This window comes from Rhea pennata, chromosome 22 (assembly GCF_028389875.1).
Source record: "Rhea pennata isolate bPtePen1 chromosome 22, bPtePen1.pri, whole genome shotgun sequence".
Lineage (NCBI taxonomy): Eukaryota > Metazoa > Chordata > Aves > Rheiformes > Rheidae > Rhea > Rhea pennata.
Window position 1 is genome coordinate 5,963,410 of NC_084684.1, and position 21,095 is coordinate 5,984,504.

The following is a 21,095-nucleotide window of genomic DNA, read 5'->3' on the forward strand; positions in this document are numbered from 1 at the left end:
GGGATTTATAAGTGAGTCCCTTCACAGACCCCACCTTTGTACAGTATCAGGTTTTATGTCAAACACAAGAGATCATTAATTAGTGTCTGAAGGGAGAGGTGGCCATGAGCACACAAAGAGACAAGAGGAAGTGGCATTTTACCATGTGATAGTTAATCATTTCCTGCAGACTGTCTCCAAATTTGTCGAGGCATTCCTGCAAAAAAAGGCAAAAAGAACTGGCAGTGAATAGAAGCAGCTGTCCTTTATCCCCAGGGGTTCAAGGGTGTGACAGAGACACTCTCATTAAAACACTGAACAGCCCCTCTTTCATTTGGCAAGCAGGCATTCAATAAATATCTGGTGTTGAAGGCTCCCTGTCCTTTCCAGTTTAGTGCTGAAATCACCATGCCCACTTGTTTCTTCTGAAGATTGGTTACCCATGTTTCCTAAATAACTGGTGCTCACTGACCTAGATTCCAGCAACCTTGATAGCACTGTGGCTTCTTAAAACCCCAGTTCTCCCTGCGAATGAGGAATCTCACTCTGATTTTTCAGCATTGCATTATCAGATGCAATATATTCTCCTTAAAGTAAAGTCTCCCATTAAATGGCCCCTTAAATAGTACAAAGTACTATGATATATTATCCATAAACAGCATCAGGATGGTTATCACTCCCTTATCCCTCACAGTGTCCCATACTTCACCTCACAGGATGACTTACAGAAATCATTTCATCCTTCTTGCACTGCTGTGACAAATCACGGACTCCACTGACAAAGTGCTTGTTGGTGGTGATGTAGGCTTTGCCTGCTTCTATCATCCCACTGCATAGCTTCACCAGCTGCACAAGGAGAAAGGTGTGAGCAGAGAGGCAAACGACCACATCAAACTGACTTGTAATCACAGCAGATTTAATCTGCACCAACCCCAGACTCCAAGACCTTTAGAGCAGGATGTCAGGCACATTCCTGGTGTGGCTACACTAACAACCCTCACAGCATATGTTAGAAACAGGGACACAAACCTCACTTCCAGGGTAACTCATGCTGTCAGCATTTCATTTGTCACTTAAGAAAACAGTACCAGGCTATCTCCTGAGAAGAGATGAATCAGAGTAGTCCATCTTTTCTAGTGGATTTCTATCATCCATTCCATCCTTAGCCCACAGGACTGCAATAAAAGAAATCTGATTATACAGTTTGATGGGGGAGAGGTTAGACTCCTTGGTGCTGGGCAGAAGTGATAAGCTGTCTGAAAGAAGCTGTCTGCTGGGAGTATGCTGGTCTGTCAAAAGAAATCTCTGAGACCAGCTGGCTGTTCAGGTTACTTGTGGAGACTAGTCTTGCACTTCTGTTGGAATGAAGGGGAGCCAGCACTCAGACGCCTGTTATTTTTATATCACGTTTTTCTGAAACAACTGACCAGGACTCCTTAAGCAATGTTTGCTGCGTGCATCCAGTGAATATCTGTGTTCCCTGGCATGCTGGCTAAACCATCAAGACTGTAACTAATTATGAATCACTTGCCACAATTCTGCAGCCCAAGAAAGTTATGCTGGTGTGAGATATATCTCTGGATTGCCTGTGACTTGGTATAGTCTTTCCTCAGGACCTGGAAGGAGTTTTGTTCTGAAGAACGTGCCAGCAACTTTAAGAAAACTACACGTGCTCTGATTCTAATTAGCACCCTTGCTACAACTTTAATGAAGTTACTTGGAACTTGCAGCAAAATGAGGCCAGCTTCCTCACTTGGAAAGGTCCTCACTATGGAAAAGTCCATAAACTGCAAGCCAAGAGATCTGCAACAGTAAGGACTGGCCATAAAAAAATATTTGATATATTTGTTTTAAAAGCCATCACTGTTTCAAGCTTTTTAACTAACTGAAAAATTTTAGAAGCTGACAAGAAACAGCACTTTGAACTGAAGTCTGCCATTCTCAAAAACCAGGAGCTTTTTAGAAATATTAATCTTACTAATGAAAAACGGTTTTAGAAATCTAACTCCATAAACTAGCCTCACCTACAAGCTGGGGATGTCTCTCCCCTAACTATCTTAGAAAAGGGATAAAGAAAGAGGGTAACAGGAATCCTGTCCATACTCCAACATGTATGATGTTGCTAGCTTAATTCCAAAGCCCCACTGAAGTATGGTGTACTAGTTTGGGCTTGGTGCTCTGTTTATGTAACCACAAGACTTGGAGGTCTGCGCTGAATCACATTCTATAGGCCTGCACTGCAGAACAAGCTTGCGCGTTTCTGCCTGCAAATCTGTAAGAATATATTTCAGGATATCTGAATGTATAAATATATATATAATCACACATGGCATACCTGTTTATATATATAGTATATACAGTCCTCAGTCTTTCACATTCACATTCTCTCCTGTCCATTCAGTTTGGCAGAACAGCACTGGGTGCTAGCAGGCTTGTACTATCCCATCCAACTCCAGAGAAGGAAAGCAAATAGATGCAGCTCCTGTCACATCTGGAGCCCAGACAGACACGAAAGGCTTTGGACAGATCCTCTGGAAAAGAAATCCAGCCTATTCTGCAACGTGGCAGTTTCTAGCATATCTCTGTGCACACATTTGGGGCCAAGATTGTGCTACTAGTAGCTGAAGGCCATTCAGCACTAGCACACCCAGAAATCATGTTCCCTAGCTCTGGAAAAACTCCCAGAACTTTAAGAGAGCTTGGACAACATTGGTAGGAAGTGGGTCTTTGTCAGCTGGAGCTGCAGAAAGCAATTAAATCCCAAACTTACCAAACCACAGGAAGTTCAGAAAGTTCAATAACAAATATTAAGGGTCACATTTTTGATACCTCCTTGCACTGAACAGCATCCTATTCCCATTGCCTCCCACATGGAAGAAAGATGGTTTTGCAGATGTAGGACAGGACAGAGTGAAGGAAATCTCTTTGAAACAGTAATCAAACCCAGACCTCCGGCGTTACCCTGGGTGAATCTTTAAAATTGTCCTTTACCTTCATTTTAAACAGGTGTTAAAGGGTAAATCATTTATAAACAACTAAGCGTTCAAAGGCACTGAAAAAGGCAGAGAAATACAATCAGTCCTTGCCAGTTTGGTCCCTTTTAAGAACTAGTCATGCCAGCCATTTCAGTACCAGTGAATATTTACACTAAACTCTAGAAAGGCTGCCCTGGAAAACTGTTGCTGGTACACAGAAGGGTCCTTGGGCTATTCGAGGGTGATTTACTATGAATGGGTGTGACTGAATCTTGTCCAAAGCTACGCCCAGAGAAACTAATCTGAACTTCAGTGAATCTTCAGATGCAAACTCCAGCCTCACTTGCCCTGATTCCAGGCCCAATGAGCCTTTTGCTGACTGTGACTGAGCCAGCACTTTGCTTGGCTGGTCACTCTGCAGCAGACAGGGGAATGATACAAACAAGTAGAATGAGATATCTGCCCACTTTGCACTACCAGAGCCTCACACTGTAACTGTCATCTGGGGAAGACCAAAACTGCACGAGGCTATTCCTTTAATTTAGTCCTCACCTAAAGGAGCTCAAATTAATTTGTTCTTGTAGCTCTCCTATTGTAAGCAACAAAGCACTAAACAAAAACAAAGCTGAGAGCCATGAACAGCTCTTGTACTTTCAGTTTGCTGTCCTCAGTCTAGCTACAGAGGGCACTAACAGCAGTAGCACTAAAATCACAGAATCACATAAAATCAAAGAATCACTGAGGTTGGAGAGGATCTCTGGAAATCATCTGGTCCAACTTCCCTGCTCAAGCAGTGTCAGCTAGACCAAGCTTTTCCCCATGCTGTATCTTAGAGTCCCAGGCCTGTCCATAGGTGCCATGGATAACCTAAATCCCTTTGCAGCTTTCATCAATGAGACTAGTTAGCTTGTGCAGATGCTTGTTTCTAGCAGCTGAGTAGTAAGTACATTTTATAGGGCACAATTTTGCCTAGGGCTTGTGACTTCAACAAAGCCCATTCCTCCATCAGATACAGAATGTTATCCCCTACTAACTTCAGGGAATCTCACAGCTAACAAGCTAACAGCTCTTCTAGCTCCTCCTCTGCATTTCTGTCTGTTCTAGTTTAGAAATAACTTGGCCAATGTCTCAGACATCAGGAGGAGCGGGGGGAGGAAAAGCCGTCTTCTTCTGACTTAGCTCTGAGCCTGTTCCAGTACTCCCTGCCCTGTTGCCACCTCATCCTTCACTTGGTCTCAGACACACAACAAATGCTCTTTGCCCAGCTCCCTGTAACATCTATACAATCCTTTGGAGTCTGTCTGTACACAGCTTCTCACTGTGTGTCTCACCCTAAAGGCCAATGCCTGCATCCAGATGGTGAATACTGAGCATATCCCACTTCTAGTGGAACTCTGTAATTAACATTTCAGTCCAGTACTCCTTTGTTATCCAGCAGCATACATTATAGGCCATAATTGTAGATGTACAATTACACAGCAATAAGCCAGCATAGGGACACATTGGAATATGAAAGGAGGCAAATGAAGGAGGGTCACATGGGCAGGAGGTAAGAACGGCATTTCGGAAGTCAGGATTAAGGTCTAATCATATCCTCCAAACACAGTGATACTGTAATAAAATCAAGGGTGTGGCCATGCAGAATTAGTTCCCATGTCTGCACAGCCTGTCATCTAATAGCCCTCGAATTCTCTGTAAACACTCACTAAATCAGACAGACACCAGTGTGACAGAACTTTTGCTCCTTCTGAAGAGCAAGTAGTGAAGAGAAGACCAATCTACAGATAATTAGGGAACCCCAAAAGCTGAACTATTGACCTGCTCTCTGATCACTGGATTACATACTATCCTGGAATAGGACATTAATTGGGGTGACCAACTACCAACTGATAAAAAGAATCACCAGCGTACATGCAAAATGGCCAAACTGATTCACGAGAAGATATTCCAGGGTCATATTACAATTGTGGCACAGAGCCTGGCTGAACATCAGACAGTAACTACCATCATCAGTCTGAATCTGGTCCTTTATTTCCTTGCAAGTGTTTGCTTACATTCCTGGGCAGGACACACTGGTGCTTGTGCTGTGTGGAAACCTAACAGCTCCTAGCCCAGACAGCTTAATATCATAGGCAATATGAGTGGAGTAGGGAAAGGGACAGTATTGAAATAAATTGTCCCAATAGAAGAAGCAGAGCGTTAGTTACCAAGATCATGGACCAGGCCATCTTTCAGCATTAGGAGCACATGTCTATACCTCTCATCCTAACTTCTCTGGCTATCACAAAGGAGCCCTGAGAGGTGCCTGTCAGTAGAGGGAGACATGGCGTTGTGTACGAGCCCAACATGTTACACAGTAATACTTGATAGCCTGAGATGGGGTCTGTGTTCAGAGGAGCCTGATGGAGCCACATCCTAAGCAGTAATGCATATGTCTCTCTCCAAACTAATGCTGTAGGCTGCTCCATCTTACCTTGTCAAGCTTTGCTTCTATCTCCACCACATCTGTTTCCACTTCATCAATGGTCGCCCTGCAATGAGAAAAATAGAAAGAAATAACTAATTGATTGCTAAAGATGACTGAAAGAGAAGCCAAAAAGTCCCAGAAAAGTAAAGATTGGAGAAATTAAAGCATGTGTGCCAGCAGGGGATGGGAGGAGGGATTTGCACTTCCCACTCGAGTGTTTCCTGCCACCACGTAAGCTCAGGATCTACTTCTAGGGAGAAGGATCCCACCTCATCTGGAATGAATTCCCCAGGGCTCACAAAGGAGATTGAGATTCTGCTATCTTCTGTCAGTGTTATGGAGTAATCTCAGTGTGTAACAATAGCTATACACAGTAAGCTCATTTGCTGGCCTTGTTCTGATTCTGCAGGCACTGCTGTTAATTGCTGACAAATGCTAAGTGATACAGAAATAACCATGGTTACACCTTAGCCATCCCTACACAGCAGGCACAAACATGCTTGCTTCAATACCACAAAAACTGATTTTCTAGGCTATAATTGTGCCTGAAGTGCAGCCACACAGTGAACTATGTCCTTTGAAGATTAGGAGCCATCATTCAAGTAGAAGGACATCTTGGTCCTGTTATCATTGAACATCATAAATCTCTTTCACATGGGGCTTTGGCTGCATATGGATAAAACTGTTTCATGATTATTGAATCTATTTTCTTTCCACATCACTGGACAGATATGACAGTAAGAGGCTAGTGGGATCCAGCTGCAAAGGTCACCAGGCCTCCCTCACAAAGTGAAATATTAACATGACATCAGCCATTTGTAAGAGACATTCCCAGACCGAGACATGTGGTATGAAATGACTTTCTTTGAGGCAAGTGTCCAACAGCAGGCACTATAAACCCAAGCTGTAAACCCAAACTCTTGAGCATTGCTCACTGCTATAGCATGTCCTTGCTTGGACAGCTGGTCCTTTAACTAAGCACCTAGAAATGTGGTAAACCTCATGGCATCCTTATCCACCAAGGATACGTAATTCAAATTACATAGCAAGTAGCTGCTTAAATTTGTGGGCTTGTGATGTAAAAGGTTGGTTCCTGAAATGCTACACTCAAGTTTTAGAAAATTCCAGCACTGAATACATGTGCCAGATAAAAGAAGAGTAGTGGGAGATGTGACTTACAGCCAAATGAATTAATACCATTCTAAGCATTCTTCCATGGTATATATGTATAATACCTTACCCAGGCAGGCGCAGTCTCCATTTGCTAACTATGAAATGGCCAACATTTGCTACAGTCTGGATTAATCCTGGTAGAATAAGGAGGAGAGAATCTGTTGCCACACAGTATTGGAGTAATACAGAAGACCAAGTATTGTGATGCCTGTCCTTAGCATCCAGAACATCCTCAGGTTCAGCCAAACATTGCAAAAGACAGCACCTCTTCTACACATGCACACTCTCCAAAGAAAGCTTCATGGGGGCTATGAAAAGATAGCTGATTGGGACATCTCGCACATTAGTTAATGACAACAGAGGTCAGGTGATGTCATATGATCATAGGAACTCCCCTCCCTGCATGCCATGCCTAGTCTTTCTACTTAACTATGTTTCACATGGGTGGCACGTAACTGAGCACAAGCTAGAGCAGAACAAAGCCCCTTCTGACACCAGTGAATCCCAAGAAGTTGGAGCTGGTAGGTAGGATACACTGCTGTCCCAGTCTGCAAACAGGGAACTGAAGGCTGGAAGGACTAAATAATATATGAAGCATCATGCAAAAAATCAGTAATGGATTAGCACCCATCCCCAGAGGACTATCATAGTTGTCTGTTAACTTTGCTGGAGGCAACCTAAATGAATTAAGTTCTGCTCTGCTGCCCCCCCCCCACCAAAGTTATTCTGGCTTTGACAATATGCAGTCAGCAGCTTTTATATCAAAGTTCAGATTTAGATTTGTTCTGAGGACTAAGAATTCTCTCCTGAGTGTCCTGTTGAAGAGAATTCCCACTATGGTGTTGGTTATCCAAGTCTTTTAGGCAGTTTGGAAACCTCCAGACCCTTTTGACTGCCTCTTGCAACTAGCATGTGAATAGACACTTAGAAGTGCTGTGAAAGAGGAACACGTAGGAGTACAGGGTCTCTGGGACAAGACTGTGTCTTCTCAGGACTACCCACCACTTGGCACAGTAGTGCCCTGTTTAACCCTTGGTGGTACATCAGTATAAAGAGATTAATCCTTTGCTTGCTCACGACTTAATGACCTGCAGAGGCAAGGTCATTTCTGCCTCCCCAAGACTTCAAATGCTTTTACTGACCTCCAGATAGACAAAACAGAAGCACAGGATACCTAGGCCATTTAACGTATCCTCCTAGTAATGGAGACAACAATGCTTCAAAAACTGTTTGCACAAAGTTCTTAATTGTCTGGAGGTGCTCACTGGGAGTTGCCTGTCACATAACCTAACCCATGGCCAGCCGTTTTTGCCTGGTTTGCATGTGCTATAAGATGATTGAATCACCTGGCTCCTCACGTGCTGAGAGATGCTGCATCAGCCCCAGGCAAAGCTAGCTCAGTGCAGAGGCCTCCATGCACTGGCCCCATCCCACCTTGCTGGATGCTGAAATGCAGCAGACAAGGACAGACTGGCAGAGCTGGCTGGTGTCTCCAGTTGGGAACCTACACCTAACACCCTATCATACTTCACAGAGGTTAAATGAAGCCTTGAATCTGACTGGTTTCAAAGGCTGGAGATTTGGTATCTCAAGCCACATGCAGAGCCAGGATAGGCTGCTCTGGCTTTAATGCCAAAGAAAGGCTGTGAGAAACACCACCTGCCATAACAAAGCAATCTCAAAACCAGCCCAGGTGCCCCAAGGTCCTGGGTGCATCTGCCCTGCTCTGCATGCTTCCACCAGAGGTGCTGGCAGGGAGGCTGCAGCCCCGGTGCTGCCTGGGCACATACCCCTCTCCTTGGCACTGGACCTCTCCTGAGCTTGCCCCAAAAGCTGCCCCTCGCTGCAGAGGAGGGAGAGCCCCACAGCACAGCAGCCTGCCCAGCACTCCTTGCTCCACAGCGGAGCTATTGGGCACAGGGCCAGAGCTGGCACGTGGAAGCATAGCTCCCCCGCCTCTGCTACAGCACAGCCCTGACTGCCGAGCACCTGCCTCCCCACCATGGCACGAGCCTCCCTCACTCCCCAAAATGAGGCAGGGAGTGCAGCCAAAGCATCAGACCAGAGAGCAGCACTGCCTCAGCGCAGTTGAGGGTCTGGCCACTGTTTGCTGAGAGCACCAGATTTTTCATCTGCTACATATGGTCTCTTGCAAATTGCTGTAAATACAGTTTTCATAAACAGCCTTTCTAAGAGCTGTTAAGCCTCAAAGATGTGTTCTTTAAGAATTAAGGAGTCTATTTACTCTTGCCTAATAACTGTCTTGCTGAATCTAAATTGGTGCCTATTTGAGAACTGTGACATAACGGCTGTAACCCTCCTTCAGAGCTTACTGTTCTCCCCTTCCCCTGCTCTCTGGTCCCCAGTTGATATCGTTTACAAGCAGGAGAGTGTCTCCTCCATTAATGTCCCTTTCCATTAAAAATCCTTGTCAGCTTGTGGTTTGACAACATTATTCCTAGATACAGAGGGCAGAGGGAGGACACTGGCTGTGTATGGGCTACATTACTCCATTGCAGTCACATAATTCTCTCTCTATAATATTCGACCCAGTCTCTGCTATCCTTTCTTTCATCTGGTTTCTTTTAGCAAGGGAGTGTGAAGGAGAAGAGGAGAGGGAGATCTCTTGTTGCTAAATGAGCTACAACATACTTCAGCCCTGCAAATAGTAAGAAACATCAAAATTCTACCAGTGCAGTGTGAGGGAAGGACATGGCTCTGCTCCTTTCATCCAAGAGCTCTTGATTTCATCTTAGCAAACAAGGCTCCCTACATCTTAACATAAGTCTAACAGAGGAAATGTCCTAGGTTATTAATCACCATTATAGCTCATAGAAGACAGCATGCAATCTCATTTCATTTAAAAATACTGGATTCAAGAAAATACAACTACTGCCTACATTTGGCTCCCCTATTTCCTGCCATGCAGGGAAACACAGATACTCTTACATGGGGTTCCATACCTGCTAAGTACTCTGAATTAAATTTTACACCTCTCTCTCCCTGTGTCCTTGACAACTAGACAGCCCTTTTCTGGCCATGACACCCATTGTAAGAGATAGTCAGGCCAGAATTTCAGACTTTGCTTTCTCCAGCAAAGAATACTTTACAGCAGCAGCCCAAGGCCTGACTTCTCTCTAGCTGCAGAGTTCTTAGTCCCCGTTGTGCAAAGGGAGGAAATTGGTTGTTGCAGGTTAACAAGAAAGTGTACTCTCTGATACCAGCACAAAGTCCAAGTATAATGTATCTATTTCCTTTTTTACACTTTTGTTTTTTAAGAACAGGCTCTATCTTCAGATGATAGTGTAATGCCAGCCTTTGCTTTCCACAAATACTTCTCTGTTCTGCCACAGTCACTCAGGGAAAAAGGAAATGCAGTGTGGACATTTTGGAAAATCACTAAAGCAGATTCACCTCCAGCGCTTAGCACTGCCATTACTGACTTTCAAGATCTCTGGCCTGACTTCTAGCTGCATTGCTATTGATAGATGTTGCAGGCTAAGGTCCTACTACTCAACTAGGAAAAGATCTAATGCACTTCCTGTTTTCCTGTTTGATCACTCTAGTCAAACAACCAGAAAGGACTTTGTAAACTCTAACAAGAGTCAGACAGATGCTATTAAAGAATGAAGTCCTCTGCTTAAGCATAGCAGAAATGTCAAACTCTTCCTTCATGGCATTGCGGTGCTCACCTGACTTGGCGTTCCTCTCATCTATTTCCTGATTGTCTTTTGTACAACTCATGCCTCATGTACTCATGTATAACTCATGTACTCATGCCACTGGGCAGCAAAAGGAGTGGCCCACAGAAAAATTACAAAAATAGATCTTTCCCTAAAGCCTTTTAAACAGTTCAGTAAAGGGTATTTTAGTGTGGGAGTTTAACAAAGATCATCTTGTTAGCTTATAAATAATATTTGATTGGATATTTGTGTTTTGAAATTTCTTTGCTTTTCAGTCCTGAAGAAGAGTTCCTTTGAACAATACCTCAGCCAATAGGCAGGTTTCCAATGATTGCTATTGACTATTCTCTAATTCCAGAAAGAGGTAAATAACCAAATGTCTGCTCCTCAGTTAAAGAGAATTCAAGATACCAAGATGATCATCTTCAGCACAAACAGCACCCATACGAGTATTTCAGGGCTTTGCAGTATGCAACATTTCTCATAAGCTCAGAAAGTACTAACACCACAAAAGCGAATGAGTGGCTTCCAGAAGACTGGGTGTTCTATGCGTGTCCTGAAAAACAGAGTCACTGGGCTGCTGGTTACTGCAATGCCAGCACAGCTAAATTACCTTGTCTTTCTGCAGCAGCGGCAGGAAAGTGCCATCATGAAGATTTCAACCTTCTGTGTCACGGCAACAACAGCCCAGAAACTCTTTCTAGTGCCAGAAAAAATAAGTGCTGGGTAGTCTTTTCTTCTTTGCTTTTCCCTAACACTTCCTCCAACTTCTTCCTTAAGCAGTTCCCTAGGCGTGGCCTCTAGAATCCAAGTAGAAATCTATACTCCCTTACCCTCACATCAGCTGGACTGAAAATGAAATCCTGGTGACTCATTATGAAAGTGCAGATTCCCTAGTCCCCTCAAGTTGCCCAGGGCTCTGGCCACAACCAATCTGCTACCAGCTATTTGAAAATACAGTCAAAAAAGAAGCTTCTTTCTCTCTAATAATGTGGAGCTAAAATTTTATTGCAACACATGGCTTCCTCATAGGAATGGCAGCCTGTTTGTGCCAGTGGCAAAGCTTTTGGAGGAAACAGAATAATTGAAGAGCTTCTTTCAGGCATTTTTTTTTCACTTTCAGCTATTTTTATTCTCTGTGTTCACAAATCATGTATTGCCCTCTTACTGCCAGATTCAAATTTTCCACTTGGTTTCTTATTGCTTCCAAGAGCTGGAAAAAAGAGCTGGAATTTTTGGGGTTGCTTTTCTTTCCAGGAAAGCAGCAGTCACCATTGTTTAAACTGAAGCCATCAGCAAGAGGCCTGTGTAGCAAGGCAGTCTAGAAGTTTGTTTCCTGCTAGAAGCGGGGGAGAGCATCTGTAATTTACTCCCCATCTTTATCATACTCTAAGAAAAGGAGCTGATATATTTGGACTGTGTGTGGAGGAGGAAGACATTTTGGACTGGGAATCCACTGAACTATGAACACATGTAACTACAGCTAGAGAAGGCATCCCTAGGGAGGCTCAGGCATTATATTTGGTGTAAGGAATTGCTATTATAGGTTTCAAGTGTTTGATTTCGAGGATAGTGACCTCTGGGGGCCTATTCAGTGCCAGACACATTACAGCCAACAAGGGTGAACATTTAGCCATCCTTTCTAGTTATGTGGTTCTTTAATATCTGACTGAAATCCTTGCAGAGATAGGTTGTGAGGCAGTTACATAGTTAGGTGTATTGCAGCCAGATATTCATCTTGGATAAACTGTAAGTTTAAGAAAGGGGTACCTTTCTTAAAAAGTGCCTAATTCTTGCCCTGCAGTGTCTCCTCCTGTAGGCCTGGTTTCCTTGGTCGGGAGTTTTTTCTCTTTGCACTCACTAGACAGCTCTGGCCCTTTGCCTCTTAGAAACCATTCCAAGTTCCTTAAGGGCTAGGAAATGGTTGAAGCAGCAGCAATATGCAAAAACAGAAGCAGTTCAAACCTCCCCCTTCTCCGTCTCCCTGATCAAATAATCTCATTCCAGGGCTGGCCATGTCAATGAAGAAACCAGGGAGCAGAGTCTTCTAGAAGTAATGGGCGATGACTCTACCCCTTGCTCACAGAGCTCACCACTGTCCCTCTGCAGAATGGTGTGCAATAATGCTGGACAACTTCATTATGATCTCAACTATTCCGGTATATTGCAAACGAGCCAGTAATGGGCTAAAGCAATGTTAACTGAGCTCCTTTTTGAGAGGGGCTGCTACATACAGCCAAGACAGCCACAGCACATTGTTCCAGAGAGGAAGAAAACTTGAGGAAAGAGACCAGGCCAGATTCTTTAACATTTGAATTTCTGTCCCTCAAGGGCACAACGTGTCTCAGTCATCCCTTTGCTTCTGAGATTCAAAATGTTCTTACTCTGCACACAGCTGCAGTGCCAGAGTCTCTTGGTTGCTCTTCCCTAGAGAAATAACAGGATTCACTCTGATTGCTTACAGAAGAACATTCTGAATTCTCTGCCAATTTAATTTCTGAGCTTAAATTCTCCCACTGTTCTCCCACTATATCATACACAAAAGATAAAACCCTTTCAGTCACACAAGCAAGCTTAGAACCTGGAATAACTCCATGGGAATGAGTAATATCACTTCAGCATTCTTTCACTGCTGAGCTCTAGTGGTCCATCCCAAAAGAATGCAAAAGTGAGATAAATAGGCAGAGCAAGTGGCATGTATGATCCATACTGAATCTATGTGCTTGCCATGTCCATACCACATCTGACTTCTGACACAGCCAGATAACCGCAGACATAGGAACAGCTGTAGTGTGCACATGGGATACTCAGCAGTTAGGGCTCACCCACTTACCCAGCTGGAGGCATCTGCCTAGGAAACCAAGTGATCTTGACAAGAAGGAATTGAATCACTTCACCCGTACCCAAAAATGCAAGGTCCCAATTATTGGGTAGCTAAAAGCTGTGTAGTCATCATCTGGCTGGGTGCCCTTCTTGCTTCCTGATGCTGTGCTCTTCCTCCTAATGCTTTTCCAGGCCTTGGGCTATTTCCATCATGAGGGAAGAGAAAATAATCCACAAGCACAGCTGCTAGTTGTTCAGTGTAAAGCAGAGCCCCTTCCAACTGAAGAGAAGATGCTTGAGTTTACTTGCTCAGAAAAATAAGCAATTCCTCAGAGTCCAGAGGGTTTTGCATTATGAATTTTTCCTTATGCTTTAAAGAAGCCACTCAGAAGTATGACTTATATGTGACAAAAATCTTCCCAGAAGCATTTTTATATTCCAGGGGGACAGCAATAGTAAGCTATGCTGCTATCAGGCAACAGGGCCTGTGGCAAGAACCCATCTGCCTTTCCCTTCTGACTTGATTTTATAGTCTTTCATTAGACAGTCCTAAGGAAACACCAAGGGAATAACTGCCCACATACAGAAAATGAATATGAGAATCTCATTGGCAGATCAATGCAGAAACCAAGGCACTGGCACCACTATAAGCTGAGTGTAATTGTGTGGGTGCCTAGAATGGGATTTTTCAAGCACCGTATGGGGTGGAGTTGCAAGGACAATGCTGGCAGAGGATGAGGGACAAAACAAGAGGCACGCTGACTGAGGAGCACTGGCTGTGAATGGGTGAACTATAAGGGCCTTTTTTTTAGATAAATTACCATCAGTCACCATTTGTTTCTGATTATCCTGAGTAGTAGTCCTACAGCATGGAATGGTTTATGATGACTGGAGCAATAATGGAACGGGCTTAAGAAAGTTGTTGATAGCTGCCACATAAGTCATCTCCCATCCTTGACTTCCCTATGTCTAAGTTCATCAGCATTTGCTTTACAGTAGCATTGTGTGTATTCAGTGATTAATTTGTGTTTGGAAAGGTATGGAGGATGCTCAGGTGACAAGCTGATAACAGCAAACAGTCATAAATTATATTAATAAACCTTAGCATTAAATAGTATCATATTACTCGCCAGCTCAGGCATGAAGTGATCAACATATATTTCTCAGAGAGGCCTGTCTGTATTTTTCACACTTCTTTATGCTGAAATAGCAACCGTGGTTTTCTTGGTATTTGTTGTTAACTGAGTGCCTCTGACAGAAGTATACACATGCTCTACATGAAGGTAAGTATGGCAGAAATCCAATATCAAACTGAGTATTAGAAAATAATAAAATGACTTAAAAATGCTTGGTTACCTCCAGCAACTACATGAAAAAAAGATTGACAAAATGTAATTCCAAATTATTTACTGCTATAATAGTGACTACTTTTACTTGCAGTTGTCAAAGTATCTCACAGACTAGACTTAATTAAGCCTCCCCTTTCTCTTGGGAAGTGCATTTGTTATTCCTCAATTTTCTGGCAGGGAAATGGAGGCACAAGAAGACAAAAACTGAGATTTTTTTCAGGACTGAAGTTCAAAAAAACACGGGACTATCTTCTGCATTCTGTGGCTAGGTTATAGGTTGTTAAATTGCTCAATTAAAAGGCATATTTGTCTCTAAGGCACATTTATTTACAAAGGCAATCACAATCACTGACTGTATGGAAGGTGCATTTTTGCACATTTTCATAGCCATGCATGTGAAAAGCAACCTGGGAGCCTCTTGCTTTCAAAAGTGTCCACTCAACATAAGTACATCTCTTTGGAGTCACCCAATGCGAGCAGATCCTGCTCCAAGTGAGCAGGCCCAAGCCAACTCCCATTAAAGTCAACATAAGGATATCCATTTAGTTCAGCAGGAGCAGGAATGTTTCTGGAGGATTTGTCTCCCTCTCTCTGTCTCCATTAATGCCAGTTCTAACTCAGGCGAGTATGTGACTCTTATGCATGTGATCTGTTACATGGTGCTACCACTTCCTTACAAGCAGTTTGCACTGATCTGCATAAAACTCTCCCTCGGTTCACAGTGATGAGAAGCTGCATCTCTTGTACTCTGAATAAGCCACACCTGCAGGCCAGCTATTTCCGGTTGGTGGTTAAGATACACAAAGGCCTGTTCAGGCCCAAATCTCTCTTTCCTTGGATGAGTCACATAGGAAATAGCAGCCCCACCATCCCAAGCAGTGCTTTCGTACCTTGTGCTATACCTGATCAACATGCTGGGTAGCCAAAACCAGCTAAGTAATTCCTAGAAATTCACCTCTCACCAGGAATAGCTGCATGCACATGTGCATGAAACCCATTTCTCTAGTAGTAAGCAAAAATGATAATGGAAGTCTGGGAAAATAACTAGTCCATGCCTTGCAGTGACAACTTCTCCACCAGAACACTTTCTGTGCCTGATGAACCTAATGTGTTTGGAAATGTATGCCACTGGCATATTCACTTCAAAGACAAAGTTATTAAACCACCCAGAGGATTCACATCTCTGTTTAATATAGTCCCAAATCCTACTTCAGGCTTCTACAGGCCCTACACTATGTGCCACTACAGTAATGTTCAGCATCTCTCTTGGCTTAATGCTATGGGTCAGAAAGAAACACAAGTTTTCCAGAGCTCAGGGTGCGAAGCAGGAATTCCTTGATCCTATTCCTGGCTGCTGTAACATCAATTGGAGGCCACTTAGCACAATCTCTGTGCCCCATTATCTCTATTAAAAGACAAAGAAATTAATCCATCCTTCCCTTGCAGGGGTGTTTGGAGGATTAATTAAGTAATATTGAAAAAATGTTCGGAGAGTCAGGAACTGTAACTGTGCAAAGCAAGGTTATTATTATTTATTAAATCTGACTGGGTTCTGTTTGAAAGGGAGTGAAAACAATATTTGCCTTCAGAGAGCTTGGTGAGATTAGCTCTGCTTCTAACTAGACAAGGACATTTGGCACAGACACAAGCCGTTTCTCATTCGGTTCCTTCTTCCAGAATATCAACAGCCTGACATGGTCACTAATAGCTGTCAAACTCCCTTCCAAAGGAGCAGAGACTTTCTCTTGTATTTAAATAAAGTGCATGAGTTCCTCCAAAGAGAGAGGATTTGAGGGGGGGAGGGAGATGTGATTTTAAGTTCCACCTCCATATCCTTGTCCTCTGAAAGATAGTGTGTTTCTGGACATTTAAACCGAGAATAGAAAAACTCCAACACTGGTTACTAGTGAACACTCTTTGGAGATCTTCTTTATTTGTTTGTATTCTTTTGTTTGTTTTTTTGCAAGAAAGAAAAGTGTTGCACTCATCTCATCTGCTGTGGGTGACTCTGTAGCCCTACACTAGTCTCATTTCCTTTTGTTAGCTGTTACTGTAGGATGCAAAAAAGAAAAATGAGGAATCTGAGGAATATAGACAGCAGAGATGCAAAGATCCAAAACAAAGCAGCTATTAACCTCCTTAAATACTTTTCTGAAGATCTCTTTGCCTTCTACTATCCACTGTTCTTCCTCTTTCCTGAAAAAAAAAAAGAAAAAAGAAAGAAAAAAAGAGAAATTTTGCATCCCTCTGCCAATGTGAGCAGACAGTGCCATGGCAACAGCTCCATGGTGATAATATCCATGACAACCAGATCCTGTAATTGCTATGGCCTCCAGTTCAAAGCAAGGACTTGATCTGCATGGCTTTTTGCATTTTCTTACAGAAATAGCATGGGACCAGTTGTGATATAGGGGTAGCTGAAAGTCTCTGAAGGTAACAAGTAGATTATACAGGATGGTGTTGGAGATGTAAGGGCTAAGAAGTAATGAAACAATGGACAGTCCCATTAAATACCAGCTTAGCATTCCATCCAAGCTGGAGTGTGGGCTGGAAAGCAAGGAAAGTCTACCCGAGATGCTATCTCAAGGCTGTAGCTAAGCAAATTTGTAGTTCTCATATACAAGGCAAAAGAGAAGCCATGCTGGCAAACTTGCTTTCAGAAGTACGCATCACTTGTTAAAACACTGGAGGCTTGACTAACTTTGTAGATACTAGTTCTGCCAGGCTCAACAAGCACAATGCCACAGGAGCTTCTTCCAGAAAGATCAGGAAAGTAGCTGAAGAGCTACCCTGGATGAGAATATATCCCCCCTCCATTAATGCCAGCCACTTCTGAAACAAAAAGTTCTCTGCAAGCATGAATGGAACCTCATTCAGCCTTGCTGAACTTCAAAAAAGCAAACAAGTACAAGGCCCCCAAGTCCTTGGCCTTGTCTCAAACTGCATTCCCTTTGGAAGAATCAACCTGAAACGGTGGCAGTGGAGGGGTATGAAACAGAAGCAGGAGCCAGGAGAACTAACAGGCAACAGACTTCACCTACAGGAAACCTTCTCAGCCCACTAAATGCTACGTCTCTGTCAGCTGAGTGTAACTATTACTATACCAAGCACTAATCCACCCCAGCCACACATGCCAGACAAGCAACAGTCCCCTCCCTCAATTTCAAACACAGCAGTGGGACCTGGGAGCCAAAGAATGTTAATTTGGGATTAAATTGCACCAGAGGCTTTAGTGGGCCCCTGGCTGATGGTTAGGGTAGCAGTGCTGCTGCCATCTGCTTCCACTTGCTTCTTCTTTATTAGCTTTCTGAACTAGCCTTCCACCTCAACTAACCATGTGTGGGCAAGGCACAGCCCTATTGTGCTGTCCTTTCAGCAATCCACAAGCCCCTGTGGCTTTCAAGCTCTGTTGCATAACAACAATTCCTAATCAACCCAGACTCTCCCATCACATCCCCACCAGTCCTGTGCATGCCAGTTCTTAGCTCTTGCTCTGCCATGCCTCCATTCATCCCCTTTGAAACACCTGGCTCTCCACATGAATTGAAGGGGTGGGGGGAGAACAAACAAAGGGAGCAGCCTGGGTACATGAAAACAGCATGCAGCTGAGGAAAGCCAGATCTGACATATTGCTATTCAAGTATTGCCTGGGTTTAGGTCTGCTGAAAGGCACTGGCTTCATAGTCTTGAGTCCAATGTGCACCGCTTGGCCACAACACAGCCATGGCATTGTCCTTACTGAGACAAAGTTCATCTCATTGGTCCCTCTCTCCTTCCAGAGAGGAACCAATTCAGCAGACATTGAGTCCCTTGGCCCTCAGAGTCTGTTGTTCTTTCCTCATCAGAAAGTTTAAGCTAGATTAAAACTCACTTCGGCAAAAGACCAACAACATCAGTAATGCCTAAATTCTATTTCAGAGCAGCAAGTTCTTAAATGTGAGCTTCATTTCTCTTTCATTTTATCAGTGGCAGAACTCTTCCTGCATTCAGCAGCAGGGGAATGAAAGTAGCACAAATCCCATCTTTCTGATCCTTGGAAGAGTTTCTGATTTCACTGATAATGGTTCGTATCAGGAAAAAGGCACATCAGGGGAAATACTGGAGAAGAAGCAAGCTCCAGGATAACTGAGAGGCCTCATGTCTTCTAAGGAGGTGAGTGTCCTTCTTGAGTGATTAACATCACTTGTCCTTCCACTCTGCTACTTAGAAACAATACCATTGTGACCTCTGATTGCTAAGCATTTGCCAACAGATGATGATAACAGATTCAGACACTGCACAAGACTGTCCTAGGCAAGACATTCAGGGCATGTAAGCATGCTGATCTGTGGAAGATGGAAACATCTCCTATTGTTACATTTTACACTTTACTCAAGATATCAGAAATAGACACTTCCTCCACAGGCCAGCTAGAAGGTGTTACTGCAAATGCACACCCAGGATATTCCAAAACTTACTGTGCCTGCTGCTCTCTCCCTATCTTTTCCCCAAATTCAGAAGTTTCTCCCTCAGGAGTATCTCTGTCTTTTAGTGCTTCTGCCTCAGGATATCTGTGAGCCTATTTATCTGTGCACATGACTTGACAAAACAGCACCTTTTGAGCCTACTAGCTTGTCCTGAACTTTTGCCTGGTCTAGATTTCTTCCTTTGATACTCTGAAGCCCGTATGTCCTCAGCAGGAGAAGAGATACAGATCATTTCACCCAGCTCCTTCTATTCCTTCTGCCACTTCTTCCAGTCTTGCTACCAGCTCTCACCCATCCATACCAAGTTCTTGAAAGGGGTTCACAGGCTTCTAGGAGGGCTCCAGGGGTTTCAGAAATGCAGTTAGTTACCTTGTCCCTTTCTCATTTGCCCCCTTACTCATCAGTGAGAGCTCCCAGCCTTGTGTTTGTGTGCAAATGAGGGGGAGGTGGTTCTTGCAGTCTCTGCTGGCTGCAGCACTCACACACAAAGGAAATGTAAATGTTTATCTGGTCTTTTGGCTGTACGTCACTGGCTTACATCTCTGTAGAGAAGTCTTACTGCAGGGAATACTGGAGTTACCATGACTTGAAATGTCTTACTCCAAGAGTAGAGTCTGACTAGGCTGGGAAGAGTAGAGTCTGGTGACTTGGAGCCGGAGTCTGAGAGCTAGTGATACTGGGCTGTATTCCTGTCTCCAGCAATGATTCAGTCCTGTCAGCAAGAGAAGTTCATAATCGCTCCATGCCTTGGCTTCCCCTTCTGTAAAATGGAGATGCTTTCACAAAGTTGTGCTGTGAACTCCATTTAATAACAATTGCATCACACTCAGAAATTTTCAAATCAAAGATATTGTAAACAGATTACTGTTAGCATTGCTAGAGTTTTATTAACATAACTCCAGTGATGACAAGTCAATAGTCTTCCTGAGCATAAATGCTTGACATAGTGCAAACACTGACCCAGATTTTGAGTAATTATGCTGGAAACAGGCACAAGTGATGCTTTTGCTCTCTAGTTTTTAATTCTGCAGCATCCACATAACTAGAGAATATATAGCTACCTTTAGTTTGAGAGCTATCCCTTTGTTACTGCCACTTGTACTTTACAATGTTAGAAGACTAGAACAAAAATTATTTTCTCTTATTCCATCCCCAAAACTGAGGTCCTTACTGCTTAAGTGAAAGCAGAATGTTTGCAAAGTGCAAAACAACATTTGAGATATCCCATTAGAATTCAGCTTCTACCTAGGAAAGGGTAGTGCTGCTTGCAAATCCTAGGTGACTCACTGCAGTACTGGGTGAACATAGGCTTCACTCTTCAGGGTGGCAAAGACTGGTCTTGCGATGCCAATAGTGACCTGACCATAAAGTAATGGAGAAATTCCACAACACATCTGTCCAATTGTCATTTTACAGCAAGATAAAAGAGCTCCTTTTTGATTCTTACGATAAACATGTGATACCTTAAAGTATGGTATTAATGTACCTCATCTAACCATATGTGAGTGCAAGGACACTCACATATTACTAATAACATCAACACTGTGGATTTTTACCCTTTTCCTCCCCTTCATTAAAACATTATTTTTAGTATGACCAACCATCCCTGCTAAATGTGTGAACTTACAGTGTCTTGTCTTTTTAACAGCCTCAAATAAGAGCCACAAAACAGCAACAGGGAACCAAGTCCTTCACAAGAGCCAAAACAGGGGAGTCCTAGGTCAATTCTGAATGGGCAACACATATGTGAGCCATATAAAGGAGCAGGCTTCAAAATGGGATGCAGACTATACTGAAATGAAGCCAGACTTCATGTTTCAGTGTGCTGACTGCGACAAGGCTGCTGGCTTGCAGACAATAGCCAGGATTGTAATGTTCAAAAGCAGAGATCTAGGTCTTGTTATACTCAGTGCTAAAGTGCATGTCAAATAAGCTCATCTGGCCAAGTCACCAGTGGCATATTCACAATGACTCTTTGAAAAATCAGGTTAATGAGAAAAGTCCAATATTGCTAGAAAACATGGGTTTCCTTCCTTTTTTTTCAAGATATAAAGAACTGGCTTCTAGTCCTGAAATTCCATAAGATACTGAATTCACAGAACTCAGATTCTGCTTGTCATGTCTGCACAGCTCCCATCCGGGGCATCCATGAAGCTACTGCCCCAGACACAGCATAGTCC

The 21,095-nt window shown here is 43.4% G+C and overlaps 1 protein-coding gene across 1 annotated transcript in view; it reads right to left on the minus strand.

Moving 5' to 3' along the window:
- The window catches only part of ACAP3 (ArfGAP with coiled-coil, ankyrin repeat and PH domains 3), a 99,128-nt gene that overhangs the window by 46,878 nt on the left and 31,155 nt on the right, over positions 1-21,095 (minus strand). The window contains exons 2-4 of the mRNA XM_062593191.1: positions 5,428-5,485; positions 706-825; positions 143-196 (exon numbers count right to left, since the gene is read on the minus strand). Of these exons, the coding sequence (XP_062449175.1) occupies positions 143-196; positions 706-825; positions 5,428-5,485 (232 nt within the window). The remainder of the gene's footprint in view (positions 1-142; positions 197-705; positions 826-5,427; positions 5,486-21,095) is intronic.